We start from the raw sequence: 14,664 nt of genomic DNA, 5'->3' as shown, positions 1-14,664 counted from the left end.
TTCTCAGGAACATCAAAACCCAATTTCAAATTGATATCCAGGTTTTCCCCTCAGCTGTAAAAGGCTGATGGAGTATCGTCGTCACCCTGCCGGGCAGGCCAGCAGACAATATTGACACCAAGGTTTGCGGATGCGAAACTCAAAAAAGGAGACGGTGTAGGAGTTTCAAACTGATACCTGGTCAGGGTAAGAGGTCAAGTTTTCTGAAAATCTTGTGAATGTAGCAAAGACAGAGGGGGAGCACTGGTGGTTGTCAGCTTTTTTTTTTTTTGTTTTAGAGGGATCAGTGTTTCATTAACATGCCATCTGAAACACAAATAAAATACAACTTTAGTAATATTTGTCCAATCTTTACAGTTGCATGACATCGGACATACAGGTTTAAGGTTTCACACTCCAGCATCATTCATATATTGAGTTCATTTGCAGCCACTGCCATTACAGAGCTAAGTTAGTTAGGGTAACTGGTTTCATTACAATTTAACACACTACAATGTATTCTAACTGATGTGCGCACACATTTGATTTATAGAAGGCACTTTTTTTAATTACCTGTGTGAGTGTCCAGCCTCCTGCTCCAGTCCCTCCTAGTTTTAGCAGAACAAGATTGAGGGTGGAGCTAGTTGTAATGTAAAGGCAAATCATTATGGACTGAACCATCTGCTGTCACAGTCTGGGGCTGACAGGATTTATTTTAATTAATTTTAGTCATTTGGTCTGTATTTTCCCCCTTTGCATTTAAAATGGTTTAATCTGCTAGTATATAGGTTGAGTTTGTTAGCACGGTAAAATAATTTTTCTTGTTTTGGGTTTTTGAGGTTGTATCTCTGTCTGTATGTCCTTTAGCTGAGTGGTCTCTTACAAGGGGAAACAAATCATGATTCAGTATATGTGAATTCAAGTTTGGTTTAACACTGAAAAACAGAACCCATGGCATGAAGTCAACACGGTAACCTAAATGACTCTCAAACATTTCTAAAATGAACATTATTTCCAGTTGAGTTTCCAAGCAAATATAAAAAGATCTTAATATATATGGGTTTTTTCAAACAGTTCAGTTGGCAGTGGCTAAAATGCAGTTTCTTGCTTCTTTCCCATCTGGCGCCCACAGTTTTAGCCTATAATTACTTTCAGTGACCGTGGAAACAAGGAAGTAGGGAGAGCTTTCCAGGACTTGAGGGCACTTATGTTGCTGTTTTAATGTGAACATTTTTTTTTACATGGACACAAATATCAAATATGCTAACCACAGCCACTGCAAAAGAACAACAATCTTTCCCTAAATAGACTCATCTACCACTTTGTTAGGTACATCTTGCCAGGTTGGATCACCTTTACTCATTTTTCACAGCATAGATTTACAAGGTGCTGCTGATAGCATCACACAGTTGGATGTTAAAGAAAGTAATTTGAGCTTTAATTTGGCACATTATCCTCCTGGGGGTAGCCATAAGATAATTGGGTACATATAAACAGTTGAACATGGTCAGCATCAATGCTAAGGTACTCCGCAGCTTTTTAAGGATGGTCAAGTGGTAGTAAGGTGACCAGGATGGATCCATGCTCTCATGCTGTTTATGCCAAATTCTGACCCTACCATCCAAATGCTGCAGTAGAAACTGAGACTCATCAGACCAGACAACATTTTCCAGTCTTCTATTGTCCAGCTTTGGTAAGCTCCTGAAAACTCTTGCGTCAGTCTCCTGATCTTTAAGCAGCACCTTGTTTCTGCTTAAATCACCTTACTTCCCATTCTGATGCTCGATTTGAACTTCAGCAGGTCATCTTAGTCATGTCTACGTGGCTAAATGCATTGCACTGCTGACACGTCATTGACTAAATAACCTAATAAAGCGGCAGGTAATTTACATCTATGTTTTATCGACATAGCACGTAACATATTGGGTCAAGTGATGGGGACAATCACTCAAATCACACAACTGATGAAGATTTTACAGTAAAGTCACGGGCTCTTGTCAGACTCTGTTTTCTGATTTTGAGTTATGGTTTTTGTAACGCACTCTTTAGAATAATCCACGTACAAAATCAAGTTTGCGCAAAAGATTACCACTGCGACAACCTCGCTCAGACTAACCAAACACCACACTGCAGAGACATAGTGCTTCCCCTCAGAGCTTTGGTGACGTGAGTAAAAGACGATGGTGGAAATCTTTTGTCATGCGAAGTAATAAATGAAAGGCACAAGAAGATAGGCAAAACAGAGGGAGAGATTAAACTGGGTCAAATACAAAAGTGGGGGTGATGTGTTTCTCATTAGGATTCCTATTGTATTGGCAAGGAAAAGCCATAGGCAATTCCCTGTGTCTCAAAGGTAGAAATGGATTAAAGGTGAGCCCAACCACAAGCACACATGTGCACACTCTGTGGTCTTCCATTGTGGTTTGCTACTCTGTTTGTCTGTATTTCAGATGCATTCTCTTCTGTGATAAATAAAACTGCTACATCTTCAAACTCTCATTGGTAAAATGTTTAAGTCTTCCATTTTGAGAGGCGTCCTTATTGTGGCTGACCTGTTCAGTCCAAAACTAATGTGGTTACTTTGAGAAAGCATTCTTACCAACAGCACGCTAAAAGACATCACACAAATAGTTTGGGACACGTGGGGTGAAGGATGGGGCCTCGCTTAATCAAGCTTGTCCTGGTGCATCCCGTCGTTGCTCAGTTGAATCGAGATCTTAGGAATTTGCAGGTTAGGTCAATGCCTCTGTCTTCCTCCTCGGGTCATTTCTCAATCAGGTGTTTCTCATTTTTCTAATGCTCCATACTGTGTAAACACGACAGACAAGCAAAGTCAGAACTAGGAATAGTCACAATAAAATAAAATAGAATATGAAAACATGGTTAATAGCAATGTAAACCATGTTAAAAACCTGATTTTAAAAAAAACATAGCAAAAAAGATCATTAAAAACAGGCAATGAAAGAATAATAAGCTATTATTTCAACAAAAGGCCAGGTTGAACTGCAATGTTTTCCGCTACTCAATATGACCAACCCAGATTGGGTTAGTCATTTTGGGCAGTTATTTTGAAGGATAATCTGTATTAACTTCATTCTTATGGCCATTGGAACATAAATTCTAGAGCACGACTGATATATTGGCCAATAATAGTTTTCTGCCAATATACCACCGTCTTTGGCCTATAAATCAAAATTTTAAAAGTAAAGGAGAGACAGGAAAATTGCCCTTCAACTATATTATCAATGTTGTTTCACAGTGTGTCCACCAGAGGGCACAAACAACAACCAGGTCATCCAAAGTAATTCACAAATACATTACCACCACATCTTAGTACAGGCTTGTAAATAACCATACATAACAAATGTTTAGGGAAATCTGTTTATGTTTCTTCTGTCAGAAAGAAAAAAATATAGGCCAATATATGATATTTAAATTATACTAGATATTGGCATTGGTATCGGTCTCAAAACTCATATTGTTTAGGCTGTAATTAAAAACTGCACATAGAGAATCAACAGTGCATCAGTAAGTCAGCATTTTAGGTTAGTATCTCAAAATTTCAATTAAATATTTCAAAAAATGTAAAAATACACAGTAAGTAAGCTGAAATTTTGAGATAATAACCTGATAATAACCTGATATTCTTCACTGGCAAAAACAAGGCCGATTAAAACCTGCCTGAAAAAAGAAAAACAGTTTGGCATTGTTATTTCGTCGTTGTCTTTGACGCATAAGTACCAAATCTCTCTTGTAGCAAAGAGAGACATTGTAGCACTTTGGACTACATCAGCAACTGACTATTGACTATTCATTCATGAGGCTGAAAACGTGGGTAGCGAGCTAGTTTGGAACTACAGGAACTACAAAGAAACGTGGCCGCTCAACCCCTGACCCCCTCTGCGTCATTTTGCCGGGAATGCTGCACCACGTGTCTCCAGCCGGTCTGCGTGCACCTCTGATTCATTACTTTTCATTCTGAAACGAGTCTGGGCAGGGAGTAGACCTCCAAGATGGCGGCGCGGTGGGGAACAGGCGAGGAGACTTTAACAGCGTGCAATATGGACTTTTTCCCTTTGGATACACTAGACGAGGTAACGAAAATGTTTTATTCTTTATTTCCTAGCATCTGGGTCCACTGTTAGTAGTGTTTGGGTGACTTTTGGGGGGCAGAGTGCTCATCTGTACGGGATGTACTGTGCACGAGAAAGTGACACGTGGATGCAACTGTAGCATAACAACTATAACTCACTGAAAAGGCGCATCTTATTTAGTGATTGTTGCAGCTTTATGACTCCGTGGTCTCATGTTTTGATAAATAATGCTCGCTGGTTAAATTTTCTTGTATTCATGGACGTTTGGTAACGCTAGCTGGTGAGTCAGTGTAGCTTGGCTGGCCGGCTGGCTGGCTGGCTAAGTGAACGAGGCAGGTTTCTCTGACATAAAGCCAACAAGCGGTTAAATATCATCGTGACAGTTGTGCAGTGTTATCAGTAGTTGGCCTGATATTGCCTCCAGTTGTGTAGATGATATCAATATTACGCTTTTAATCTCATTTGCTGCACTTTTTACCCGATAGTCTTGCTCTTCATCCACAGATACACACGTGGCAATAAAAATCGCATTAACCCTGCCCGATTATTTTACAGTCCTTCAACTTAATACAATATAGTGTGTATATAATAACCACTGAAATAAGTGTTTTGTAAACAGAGTTATTTGCTCGACAGTTGATCTGATGCTTTATTAATTTAGCTGTGTAGTTTACATGCTTTGCCCTATCATTCTGCAGTAAAGTGTCAACAGCTCAGGGATGATGATGATGATGCTGTTTTATATCTAACATTGTACGTACTCATACTCACACTGGCACTGCTGTTATATGCAAGTTTTCATTCAAACTTAACTCTGTGTACACATGTGGTTCAGTGGGGGATCACATGTTGGATTCCCCCACACATGCGCACGAGAGACAGTCAAATTAAAGCTCACAAGCCGTTCCCTCGGAGTCCGCGAACTGTGGTTTTGTTAACACGTTGACGTGTTAATTTGTGCATTAAAGTGAAGATTTTTGCTTTTTAGTCGCATGAATTTAAGCCAGCAGTGGAAGAAGAGCTGAAGGCCCTGCTTCTGGTTTGTTGTAGTGCAACACGTGGGTTTGGGTGGCCTGTCGTTGGACGGGGTGAGGCGAAGATCAAACATGTCTGCACGCTGTGTGCATGTGTAGATAGAAACACGTGGGGCTCTGTTAGACCACTGCATGGCGACATTAAGTTAATTTTGTCGGTTATGTTTCCAGTGATAGGAGGGCCCGTTTGTAGAAGTTATTGCCATGTTTATGGTTCTGGAAGATTACCCGAAGATTAGTTTTACGCCAAGTCAGCCAACATTATATCAAAGCGCATGCTAATACGTTTTACACTGGTCAAACTGGTCTTGGTATTCACAGAACATGCTACTAGTATGTGCATAATTTAAGTAATGATTCAGGATTTTTTCTTTTCTTTTCTTTTTCTTTTTTTTAATTCATCATACATTTATATTAATTGTAAAGCAGATCCAGTTGTGTTTATGTACAGAATAGCCTCTGCTATTTTGTTTTTCCTCCTCCTGCAAGTTGGAATTAAAAACATGTGCCCTCCTTTGCCCGCTGAGGTTTCCTTTTCAGGCTCTTGTTTATAAATGCCTCACTTGAGCCACGGCCATGAAAATGAATGAATGAGATTTCTTGACCTGTTTCTCTGTTTACCTTTTGTGCACACTGTTCTTTATGTGGTTTTTTGAAATGACACAAGTCCACTCGTGATGGTGAGGCAGCCCAGTGGTCCATTAGTGACACTGCAATGGTGCCTCGCCTTGAAAGGTTTGGAGGAATGTGGAAGTTCTTTTTTTCACTTGTGCATTTATGGGTTTGTTTCTTTCTTTCATTTTAAAGCAACAGTTAGTTATTGATTTGACTGCTTATTTCAGATTTGACATTTGTTTGCTCTCCCCCTCTTTAGACTGATGAGCTGAGCTCCGGAGAAACTCTGGAGGCCCTTCAAAGCTGCTTAAATCTGTCCTTCTTTGAGGACACACCGACAATAGAGGCAAGACTAACTTCACATTGTGTAGTATTACGTTTTCATCAACTTCAAGGAGTTATACAGTATTGTAAGCTCTGTATATTACACTACCTAATGTCCCAGACTCTGACCTAATTGTTTGTTTTGATCCTTTATATAGTCCAAAGTCCTAGATGATGACAACGAAGCCACGCTGCTAACAGCCTTGACGGAGATTCTTGACAATGTAGAAGATGAGAACCTGTCTCCGTTTGACATACTGCCTGACTCAGACCTGCTGTCAGGTCAAAGGGGCAGGGAACAGTCTCCGGTTAGTGCCCAGCAGTTGTACATGTGTCTGAAATTATCTCTGCTCTCAACATTCCCCAATCTGATCTTTGAGCACAGGACAGAGTGGAACGCTCTGCTAATCTCTGTTATTCTGAACATACCTGTTTGCTAGTTTGTTAAAGTTAACATCAGTATTTTTTTTCTTGTTCACTCTCTAGCTCAGGAAATTACTGGGTTTATCACGTTCCCCTACAGAGAAAGACGCACCATCTAGGCCTTTATCAACTGGAAAGGTAGCGTCTTCCTATTTATAGTAATGTAAATAATCTTGTACTGTAGGCAGATTTTAACCAGATAGTTATGTTCCCATTTATACTCAGAGCCTCCCTAGGATACAGAAAAACTCTATGCAGAGGAGTGATGGGGAGGAAGAGGAAGACAGCTCCCTCACGCTGAGCCCAGTTGGGCTTGACTCATGTCCTGACGCTGACCTGTTAGACTGGGAGGCTCTGTCCTTCCTACATCCTCTTACCTTGGAACAGACAAATGAAGACGGTGTCTCGATTAGCCTGGGCGACCTGGTCAGGCATATCCAACCCTACTGCTTGTCGGTATGTGTGGAGAATGAGGCAGGGGAACAGATTATGCCGGAAGGAGGCATAGTGCTTGAGGTTGTGGACCGGGGGGAAAATGGAGAACCCATCCTGGCCATCCCAGACATAAATCTACCAGTTAAAGAGCAGCTTTCAGAAAAAGAGCAGAAAGTTTCAGATGAAGCAGAAGACAGTTCAGAGCATATAGTTGTTGATGACGAAGACGATGTAACGGTCAACGAGGCACCCATGAAAATCACATCCCCAGAAATAACAGGAGTGTGTTTAGATGTAAAAGATGAGAAGACCGTTAAGAGCCAAATGGAAGAAATTAAAGAGAAAAGTCCATCCAGGAGGAAAAAGAAAAAGAAATGCAAGCAACAGTCTCATCCTTATCTTGTGGAAGGAAGAGTCCTTCGGAGTGGCACCATAAGAAATGCAGCACAGGAACTGCCCAAAGAGCCCAAAAGAAAATCTGTCAAAGAAGAAAAGAAACAAAAACTCCCAAAAGTTCCTGCTGCCTCAACCCAAGTTCCATCGCTGGTAAAACCTAAAGAAAAAGAGCTATGCCAAACTGAAACTCAACCTCAGACCTCCACTACAGCAGTAATCAGTGAAGTGACTGTGCAACAAACTAAAGTTAAATCTCTGTCCTCTAGACAGGACACAGTGCTGTTAAGTGCTAAACCTGGGAAGAGTGAAGACAGGTATACACCCACAACAATGAGTTCTCAGGATCCCAGTGAAGCTTCACAACAGCCAGTCCAAGCCCCCACTGAGCTCGTGAATGTATTAGCAGCTCCCCCTGTTTCCCTCTCTCCGGTGTCTTCAGAGATCCCGACAGCTGCTCCCATCTCTGTGACTCGCGAGGTGATGCTGAGTGCTAGTGAGGCTGTCCCTCCCGTGGCTCCGGCAGTCCCAGAGCCCAAACCCAAAGCACTTAGTTTAGAGGAGTATAGACGGCTTAGACAACAGAAAAGGCCTGCTCCAGTGGAAAAGCAACGCAACAATAGCACCAAGTGGCCTAGCCTCCCAGAGCTTCCCAAAGAGCTTCCCCCTATTCCCTGCCTGCCTGACCCAAGCCCCAAGGATCCTCGACGTCCCATCACCCAGCCGGCAAAAAAGGAGGTGGAGGAGGTCAAACCTGCGTGGCAACCAAGAGGACCATGTGCACCACCGACCCCCGAGGCACTGCTGGCTCCACCTGCCTACATGGTTGCCCCTTCCAGCAAGGTTTCACCTGCTACTTCAATTCCTAAACCCCAACAAACACCCGAACCGCCCAGTCTGCCTCAGAAAAATCCTGTTCTGGTCCCTAATGTAGTTAAAGATTCAGCCATGCCCCAAAACATCACTACTCAGCTTGCAGCACCTAATGTGCCTAAAAACTTTGGGGCTCCTAACACTCAGCTCGCATCTTCAGTAGATGGGAAATGTTCTCCTGCTCTTTCAGGAGGGATGGATGGAGTAGATGGAGTCCCCATCTCTCAGCCTGTATCTAAGTGTGAAGAGCTCACCAAGACCACTCTTAAAACCACTACAGATGAAATAAAACCCACTGCTGCTACTGGATCTCTTCCCAGTGTCCCCCAGAAGACCACTGTGGTTTCCCAGAAAGTGCCTGAGGTCACTGCTCTCACTTCCTTAAATATCACCATTGCGTCTGATAGCAAGTCCTCCAAATCCACAGCTGATGGTACCCAGCTGTGTTCCACTCCAGCTGCTAGTCTCTCGAACTCCCAGAGTCTAAAAACAAAACCAGTTGTTGCTGAAACTAAAGAAACACCCACAACACCAGTGGAAGCCCAAAGAGCAAAGAGTTCCACACAGGAGCTGATTGAAGCATTCACAAGTGAAATAGGTGAGCTTAAAGTTAAACTTGTGTTTTAAAAGCTTTAGTTTGTTTTTAGGAGTAGAAACATTCTCATACCTTCTCTTCTCTTCTTTCCTTTTTTGTTTTTAAGTATTATCTTTCTTTGACAAGAGTAATTCACTGATATGCTATAAACTGTTGTCAGTGCCACAGCTTTGCTGACTTGAACTCACTGTGCTTAATCTGCTCCAGTGGCAGGCTGATGTGCAAGAATCCAATATTAGAAATTATAAATTGTCTACTGTTAGAAAGCAGGAAAATGCACAGTGTCACTTTAAAAATCGACCCATTTGTGCTCTTCAGGACTGTTACGTACAATAATCTGTTTCCTGGCTGTCACGTTTTCAGCTGAGCCTTTGTCCTGTGTCCAGTCTATTCTCTGTACCGCTGTAGTTCTGCTCAGTTTGAGTGTTACTGTGAAAAGAGCTTTTGTGTACTGCATTATAGTACATGTAATAGTTTAAGGGGGGCTTTTTTGCCCATTTAAAGTGCCATGTTTTTGGCCTCTGCTTAACTACAGCTCTAAATAATGCTTAAAGTAGGCTTCAGTTCAATCTTTCACACTCTGATTTTTAAAATGAGCAGTTTTAACTCCTGAATCGTCAAGGTCACTCTCCCTTTAAGCCAGCTTTCTTCTGATTGGCTGCTTCTTGTAAACAACAGCTTTGAACAGCAGGTGGGTGGAGCTTCTGTGCTCACACCCCAGGTGGAGATGGCCATATTAATGATGTCCACTATCAGTGAATTCATTCAGAGCCACGAGTAGAACAAAGTGTCTGAAGCCTGATCATTTGGGTTTACTTACACATGTTGACGTTATTAAACTGTTTGAGCATCCACTATTGCTGGCAGTATATCTATGAGAGAAAATAAAAAGCTCTGCAGTTTGCCTTTAAATGAGCATCATTCTGTTATAATCACATAATGACCTTTATTTACAGGTATTGAAGCTGCTGATCTGACCAGTTTACTGGAGCAGTTTGAGGAAACCCAAGGTAATTAATAATGCTTCAGTTTTCTCTGTATCCACTCCATCTCAGAGGTTTCGTTTGAACGTTTTGCACACTCGGATTTATTTTACTTCCTTGAATTATAATTAGATGGGTGTTTAGGCCAGTAGCTCCGTGTGTCACATAGTGAAGTACCAAGCTAAATGTGGTCAGAGGATCAGTTTTCCTGGTTTTGTAATGGTGCAATGTAGTATGCAAGCTTGCAGCCCCATCTTTGGTTAGCAGTAGTGGATTAGTGGGTAGGAGTTGTGATTGACTTCAGGAGATGTGTGCTTAACAGGGGTTCATGCATGAACTTTCCTTTAGTTTGCAAATCACATACAAGAACCGCCTTGTAGTTGGTCTGTTACTATGGTAAATGGGTGAATTCCAAGCTTGTGTTTCTAATCAAGCCGTTTGTTTAAATTCAAAGATAGTGGGGCATCTCTGTTTTTAACTGTAACATTCCCCTTTAAGAGAGATGGATGCTGCAGGGGCCAGAGAAGCTGCTCTGTGCACTTGTCTGCTCAGCTACTGGAATTCTGCCCCGTCTGCAAATCCATTTAACTCGAGCCCTTCTGTCTTTGTTTGGGTGGATGTACAAGGCCTGACTTATGTCAAGTGTTTGGGTTTGTTTTTGTTTTGTTTTGTTTTTTTTAAATGCGCTTTATGTAGCTGCTGACTATTTTCAGTCCTATGGAAAATAAGCCCTGTACTAAAAACATTTCCACTGAGAGTTTTTAACCTCACTTTGTGCACCGATGCACTAACTTTTCTATTCCTTCCCCCTTCAGCCAAAGAGGAGCAATGTGTGTCGGAGGTCTCTGGTAGAGCAGCAGCTGTAGGAAACTCGAGGTGAGTTACCCTACAGCCCTGACGCTGCTCTGTGTGAGTGAGTAACTGTCTGTGAGAGTGAAAACCGTTTGATTTGTGTGACAGATTGTGTATGTGAGGAGGTGGTCCAAGCCCACCTCATGCCAAGACCTACCGCAAATCCTGCCAGTGCCTGGCAGCACTAAGGGCCATCTCGGGTTGGGCTGAAGACCACCGAGGTTTGACCTACGCTGTTTACCGCTGATATACTAACATACGCCTGTGCTTGCTCAGCAGTGTCGAACTGGTTCCAGAGAAGTCTGTTGTGGAACGTGTAAAAGCTAGTGACATCTCAAGCACTGCAGGTAAATGAGCATTTTGACTTGATTAATTTAGAGATGTTTTGTCTGCTCAAATGCTTCATTTATGTCAGTGTATACAGAAGTCTGAAGTACTCATGATATTTCCCTCTGCTTCAGCTCTGACACCTCCAGCCACTCCTCCTCATCAAATGTGGAAACCCCTGGCAGCTGTGGCACTGCTTGGGAAGAGCAAAGCCTCCGAAGCCTCCAAGTCGAGCCCCTCCAAAGTTATCCAGATAGAAGCTCGGCCTCTGCCCTCAGTCAGGCCACGTAGCAAACCCACGCTCGCTGCTGCCACTGTAGCCCCCGATTTGGCGTGCATGGATCATGACTATTGCCTTCCCAACAAAGGCACTCCCACTGCAGAGCCAGGCAAGCGTTGGAATATTAAACAGCAGTCCTTTATCACCATTAAACCCATCAGGCAACATACTCCAACCACTACACAAACAACCCCAGCTGCCCTGGCATCATCTCTCCAATCTACCATAAATCAGGCGGTTTTAACCAAAACACAAGTTTGTCCAGTGAAGCCCCTGGAGCCCAAGGCAAATAGGTTGGACGAAAGCTCTGTTATGGAGACTCCAGATGCTTCTCCTACTCGGCCAGAGACTGAATTGAAGGAAAGGAGCCCGAGGAGAGGTCCGTTGGGAAGGTCATACCGTCGCCATGCTGCTTCTCGCACACCCAGCCCCAGATGTAGTTCTGAAGAGAGGCCCAGAGGTCGGTCTAGAAAAAGATCACATCATTCTCCCAGTCCAATGTCCAGCTGTTCAGAGTCAGACTCCGATTCTTCTAGATCTCGGTCTAGATCACACTCTCCAACAAAGAAAAGGTTTGTCCCAAAACATGTGTTTGATTCAGATGCATTAAACCTCTTCACTGATGTGTAATGATTTCCCTTTTCCTTCTTTTTGATTTTTAGGTATCGTCACCAGAGCAGTTCCAGCTCCTCGTCCCGTTCCTCCTATCAGCCTTCTGTGTCCCGCTCTCCTCCCAGAAGGAGAAGGTATTCCTATTCTTCTTCTCGTTCTGGCTCTTGGAGTCGCTCCAGGTCACGATCTCGGTCCCCTCAAAGACGGGATCAGTGGAGTAAAGGCAGACAATTGTACAGGTACAGTACTGTGACTTCTCTTGGTAGCCGTTTCATTTGTGCCCTACATATACTTTGAGAAACCTTGAAATGACGAGTAAAGGCTTCATCTTTTCTTCTTCAGTCCCTCATATCGGCCCAGCTATGGTCATGCTCCAAAGCCAAATGCGGAAGAGGTGAAGAGACGCAAGGAGAAAGCCATTGTAAGTTAATTATTCTAGGTATAATTAAGTGAAATGATTCCAGTAGTTATGATGTAAAACTGATGGACTCTCTTCCAGGAGGAGCGCCGCGTTGTTTACGTTGGTAAAATCCGGGGAACGATGACCCAAAAAGAACTAAAAGAGCGCTTCTCCTATTTTGGCGAGATCGAAGAATGTACCCTGCACTTTAGAGACCATGGGTAAGTAAGCTCCTCGTATTATACATGCAAACATCTTACATCACCACTTTTTCTTAGCATAGAGCTTTTGGGAAGGTTTTGTAAATGAGAAAGTTGCACTGTCTTTGAACCTTCTTGGTCTTGTCTATGACCTCTTAGGCCAAGCTACAGTGCTAAAGCAAATTCAGGCTTGTTCATAACTGGAGCTTCCTGGCATCACCACCAGGTGGCTCTTTTAAAAGCAAGTTACACCTTGAAGCTATGTGCGAGTCCTGTTGCTGCCCTCTCTGCTCAAACTAAAAATGAGGAGGAATTAAACTTTTGGTCATCTGCCACAGGGACAACTACGGCTTTGTGACTTATTACAACACCAGGGATGCTTTCACAGCGATTGAGAATGGAAGTAAACTGCGCAAGCCTGACGAGTTGCCGTTTGATCTCTGTTTCGGTGGAAGGAGACAGTTCTGCCAGAGCAACTATGCTGACTTAGGTATGCTTTTAAATTTCCAGATGCAAAAAAAGTTTCTGCATAACTCTTTGATTTTATTTTTTTTTTCCTCTTCTTATTTTTAATGCAATTCCGTCTCTATAATCATTTCAGATTCGAGTAGAGAGTACGAGCCAACGCCTGCAAAAGGCAAGTATCATGCACTAGACTTCGACACTTTACTGAGGCAGGCCCAGCAGAATCAGAAGAGGTAACGAGAGGCCTGCAGCAGGACGCAGCAGATATTTACCTCAGAGCTGACGATGGCTCCTCACCTGCAACACTGTTTACAGTTTAGCTGTTGCATTAGGGATTTGTTTTTTGTTCTTTTTGTAATGTTGTTTTTGCAAGCTAACACCTTCTATTGAAGTGAAGATTTATAATGAAAAAAGCAAAAGGAGGCAAAAAAATTGAATAATGGAATAAATACAACAATAATTTTTAAAGTTTATTTAAATGTACAATTGAACTTGAATTGAATGGAGAGGGAAATGTTTTTAAAAGGGTGGAATAAGTAGAATGGCGCTCCCTAATTATTGGGAGGAGGATGTATTACATTGTAATGTATTACAGACCTCAATAAAAAAGAAAAATAGTTTTCTTTTTTTTCTCTCACTGTTTTTAATTAAATTTGAATTTATAATTTTTCTGTGATGTAATTGTTAATTTCATGGAATATGTGATGGTTCAGACTTGGTGCTTTGGTTTCAGGGTCCGAGTGAATTCATCAATTCAAGTTTTGTAATTCTGAAGAAGAAAAGAGTTGAGTACAATAGCAGTGGCTCATTTCTGCTAAGCGTCCCAGTGGGCTGGTATAAATAATAATGGATTGTATTAATATAGCGCTTTTTGGGGCCCTCAAAGCGCTGTACAATTCCACTATTCATTCACTCTCACATTCACACACTGGTGGAGGCAAGCTACGGTTGTAGCCACAGCTGCCCTGGGGCAGACTGACAGAAGCGAGGCTGCCATATCGCGCCATCGGCCCCTCTGGCCATCACCAGTAGGCGGTACGTGAAGTGTCTTGCCCAAGGACACAACGACCGAGACGGTTCGAGCCGGTTACAAGACGAACTGCCAACTCTTTGAGCCACGATCTAAATGAAAGAACCCCAGAACTGTTCAGCTAAATGTGCTTATTAATGTCATTGGTTAAACTTGAGATTTAACCAGCATTTCCTGCTGTGGTAATCATTGTGTTTTCTAAAAAGGTGAAATTCTCTCCCTGTCATAGCTTTCTGCACTACCCCAATGAAAAAGAGCCATGTTTAATATTAGGTGTCACACTGCCATAAGCCTGTTGCATGGATTTTGTCATATTTTTAATGTGTGTGCTGCAAAGTTTTCTATTCAGTTACATTTTTAGGTCACTTTATACCATAAGTTAAAGATCTTACTGTATTGGGGAGAGAACCCAAACAATTTAATGAGTCTGCACTGTCACGAAGTGCTGTGACAGCGCATCACAGCAAGGGCTACAGCATACTAAGCCTATGGCACCCTAACCTGATCCAGCCCAAACTGTAAGCTTTATCAAAAACAAAGGTTTTAGCCACATTTAAAGGGTACAGAGGGTGTCTGCCTCCTAAATCTGAACTGGGAGCTGATTCCACTGGAGAGGGGCCTGATAGCTAAATATGAAAGTTTGTTTCCACCACTGAACCAAAACGTAATACTTTGAACCCCATCCATAATTCCAAATTTCAACTAACTTACTTCAAATATCAAGTTATTTTCTCAGAGAACGGAGTAAGT

The 14,664-nt window shown here is 42.4% G+C and overlaps 1 protein-coding gene across 2 annotated transcripts; it reads left to right on the top strand.

The window, feature by feature from the left end:
- The first annotated feature begins 3,903 nt into the window (after positions 1-3,903).
- Positions 3,904-13,553, top strand: pprc1 (PPARG related coactivator 1). 2 transcript variants are annotated; one of them, XM_082557275.1, is made up of 14 exons: positions 3,904-4,073; positions 5,982-6,068; positions 6,205-6,354; positions 6,533-6,607; positions 6,695-8,768; positions 9,722-9,775; positions 10,564-10,624; positions 10,880-10,947; positions 11,062-11,779; positions 11,870-12,058; positions 12,162-12,240; positions 12,319-12,440; positions 12,758-12,909; positions 13,021-13,553. In XM_082557275.1, exons 1-14 carry the CDS (start codon positions 3,993-3,995, stop codon positions 13,119-13,121), a joined length of 4,011 nt encoding a protein of 1,336 aa, XP_082413401.1. In that variant the 5' UTR covers positions 3,904-3,992; the 3' UTR covers positions 13,122-13,553. The 2 variants fall into 2 exon arrangements, with proteins under 2 accessions (XP_082413401.1, XP_082413400.1); XM_082557274.1 differs by having other exon boundaries at positions 10,877-10,947.
- The last annotated feature ends 1,111 nt before the right edge of the window (positions 13,554-14,664 follow it).

Source organism: Aulonocara stuartgranti (genome assembly GCF_965226115.1).
Source record: "Aulonocara stuartgranti genome assembly, chromosome: 13".
In the NCBI taxonomy this organism is placed as follows: domain Eukaryota; kingdom Metazoa; phylum Chordata; class Actinopteri; order Cichliformes; family Cichlidae; genus Aulonocara; species Aulonocara stuartgranti.
This window is presented reverse-complemented; position numbering and strand designations above follow the sequence as displayed.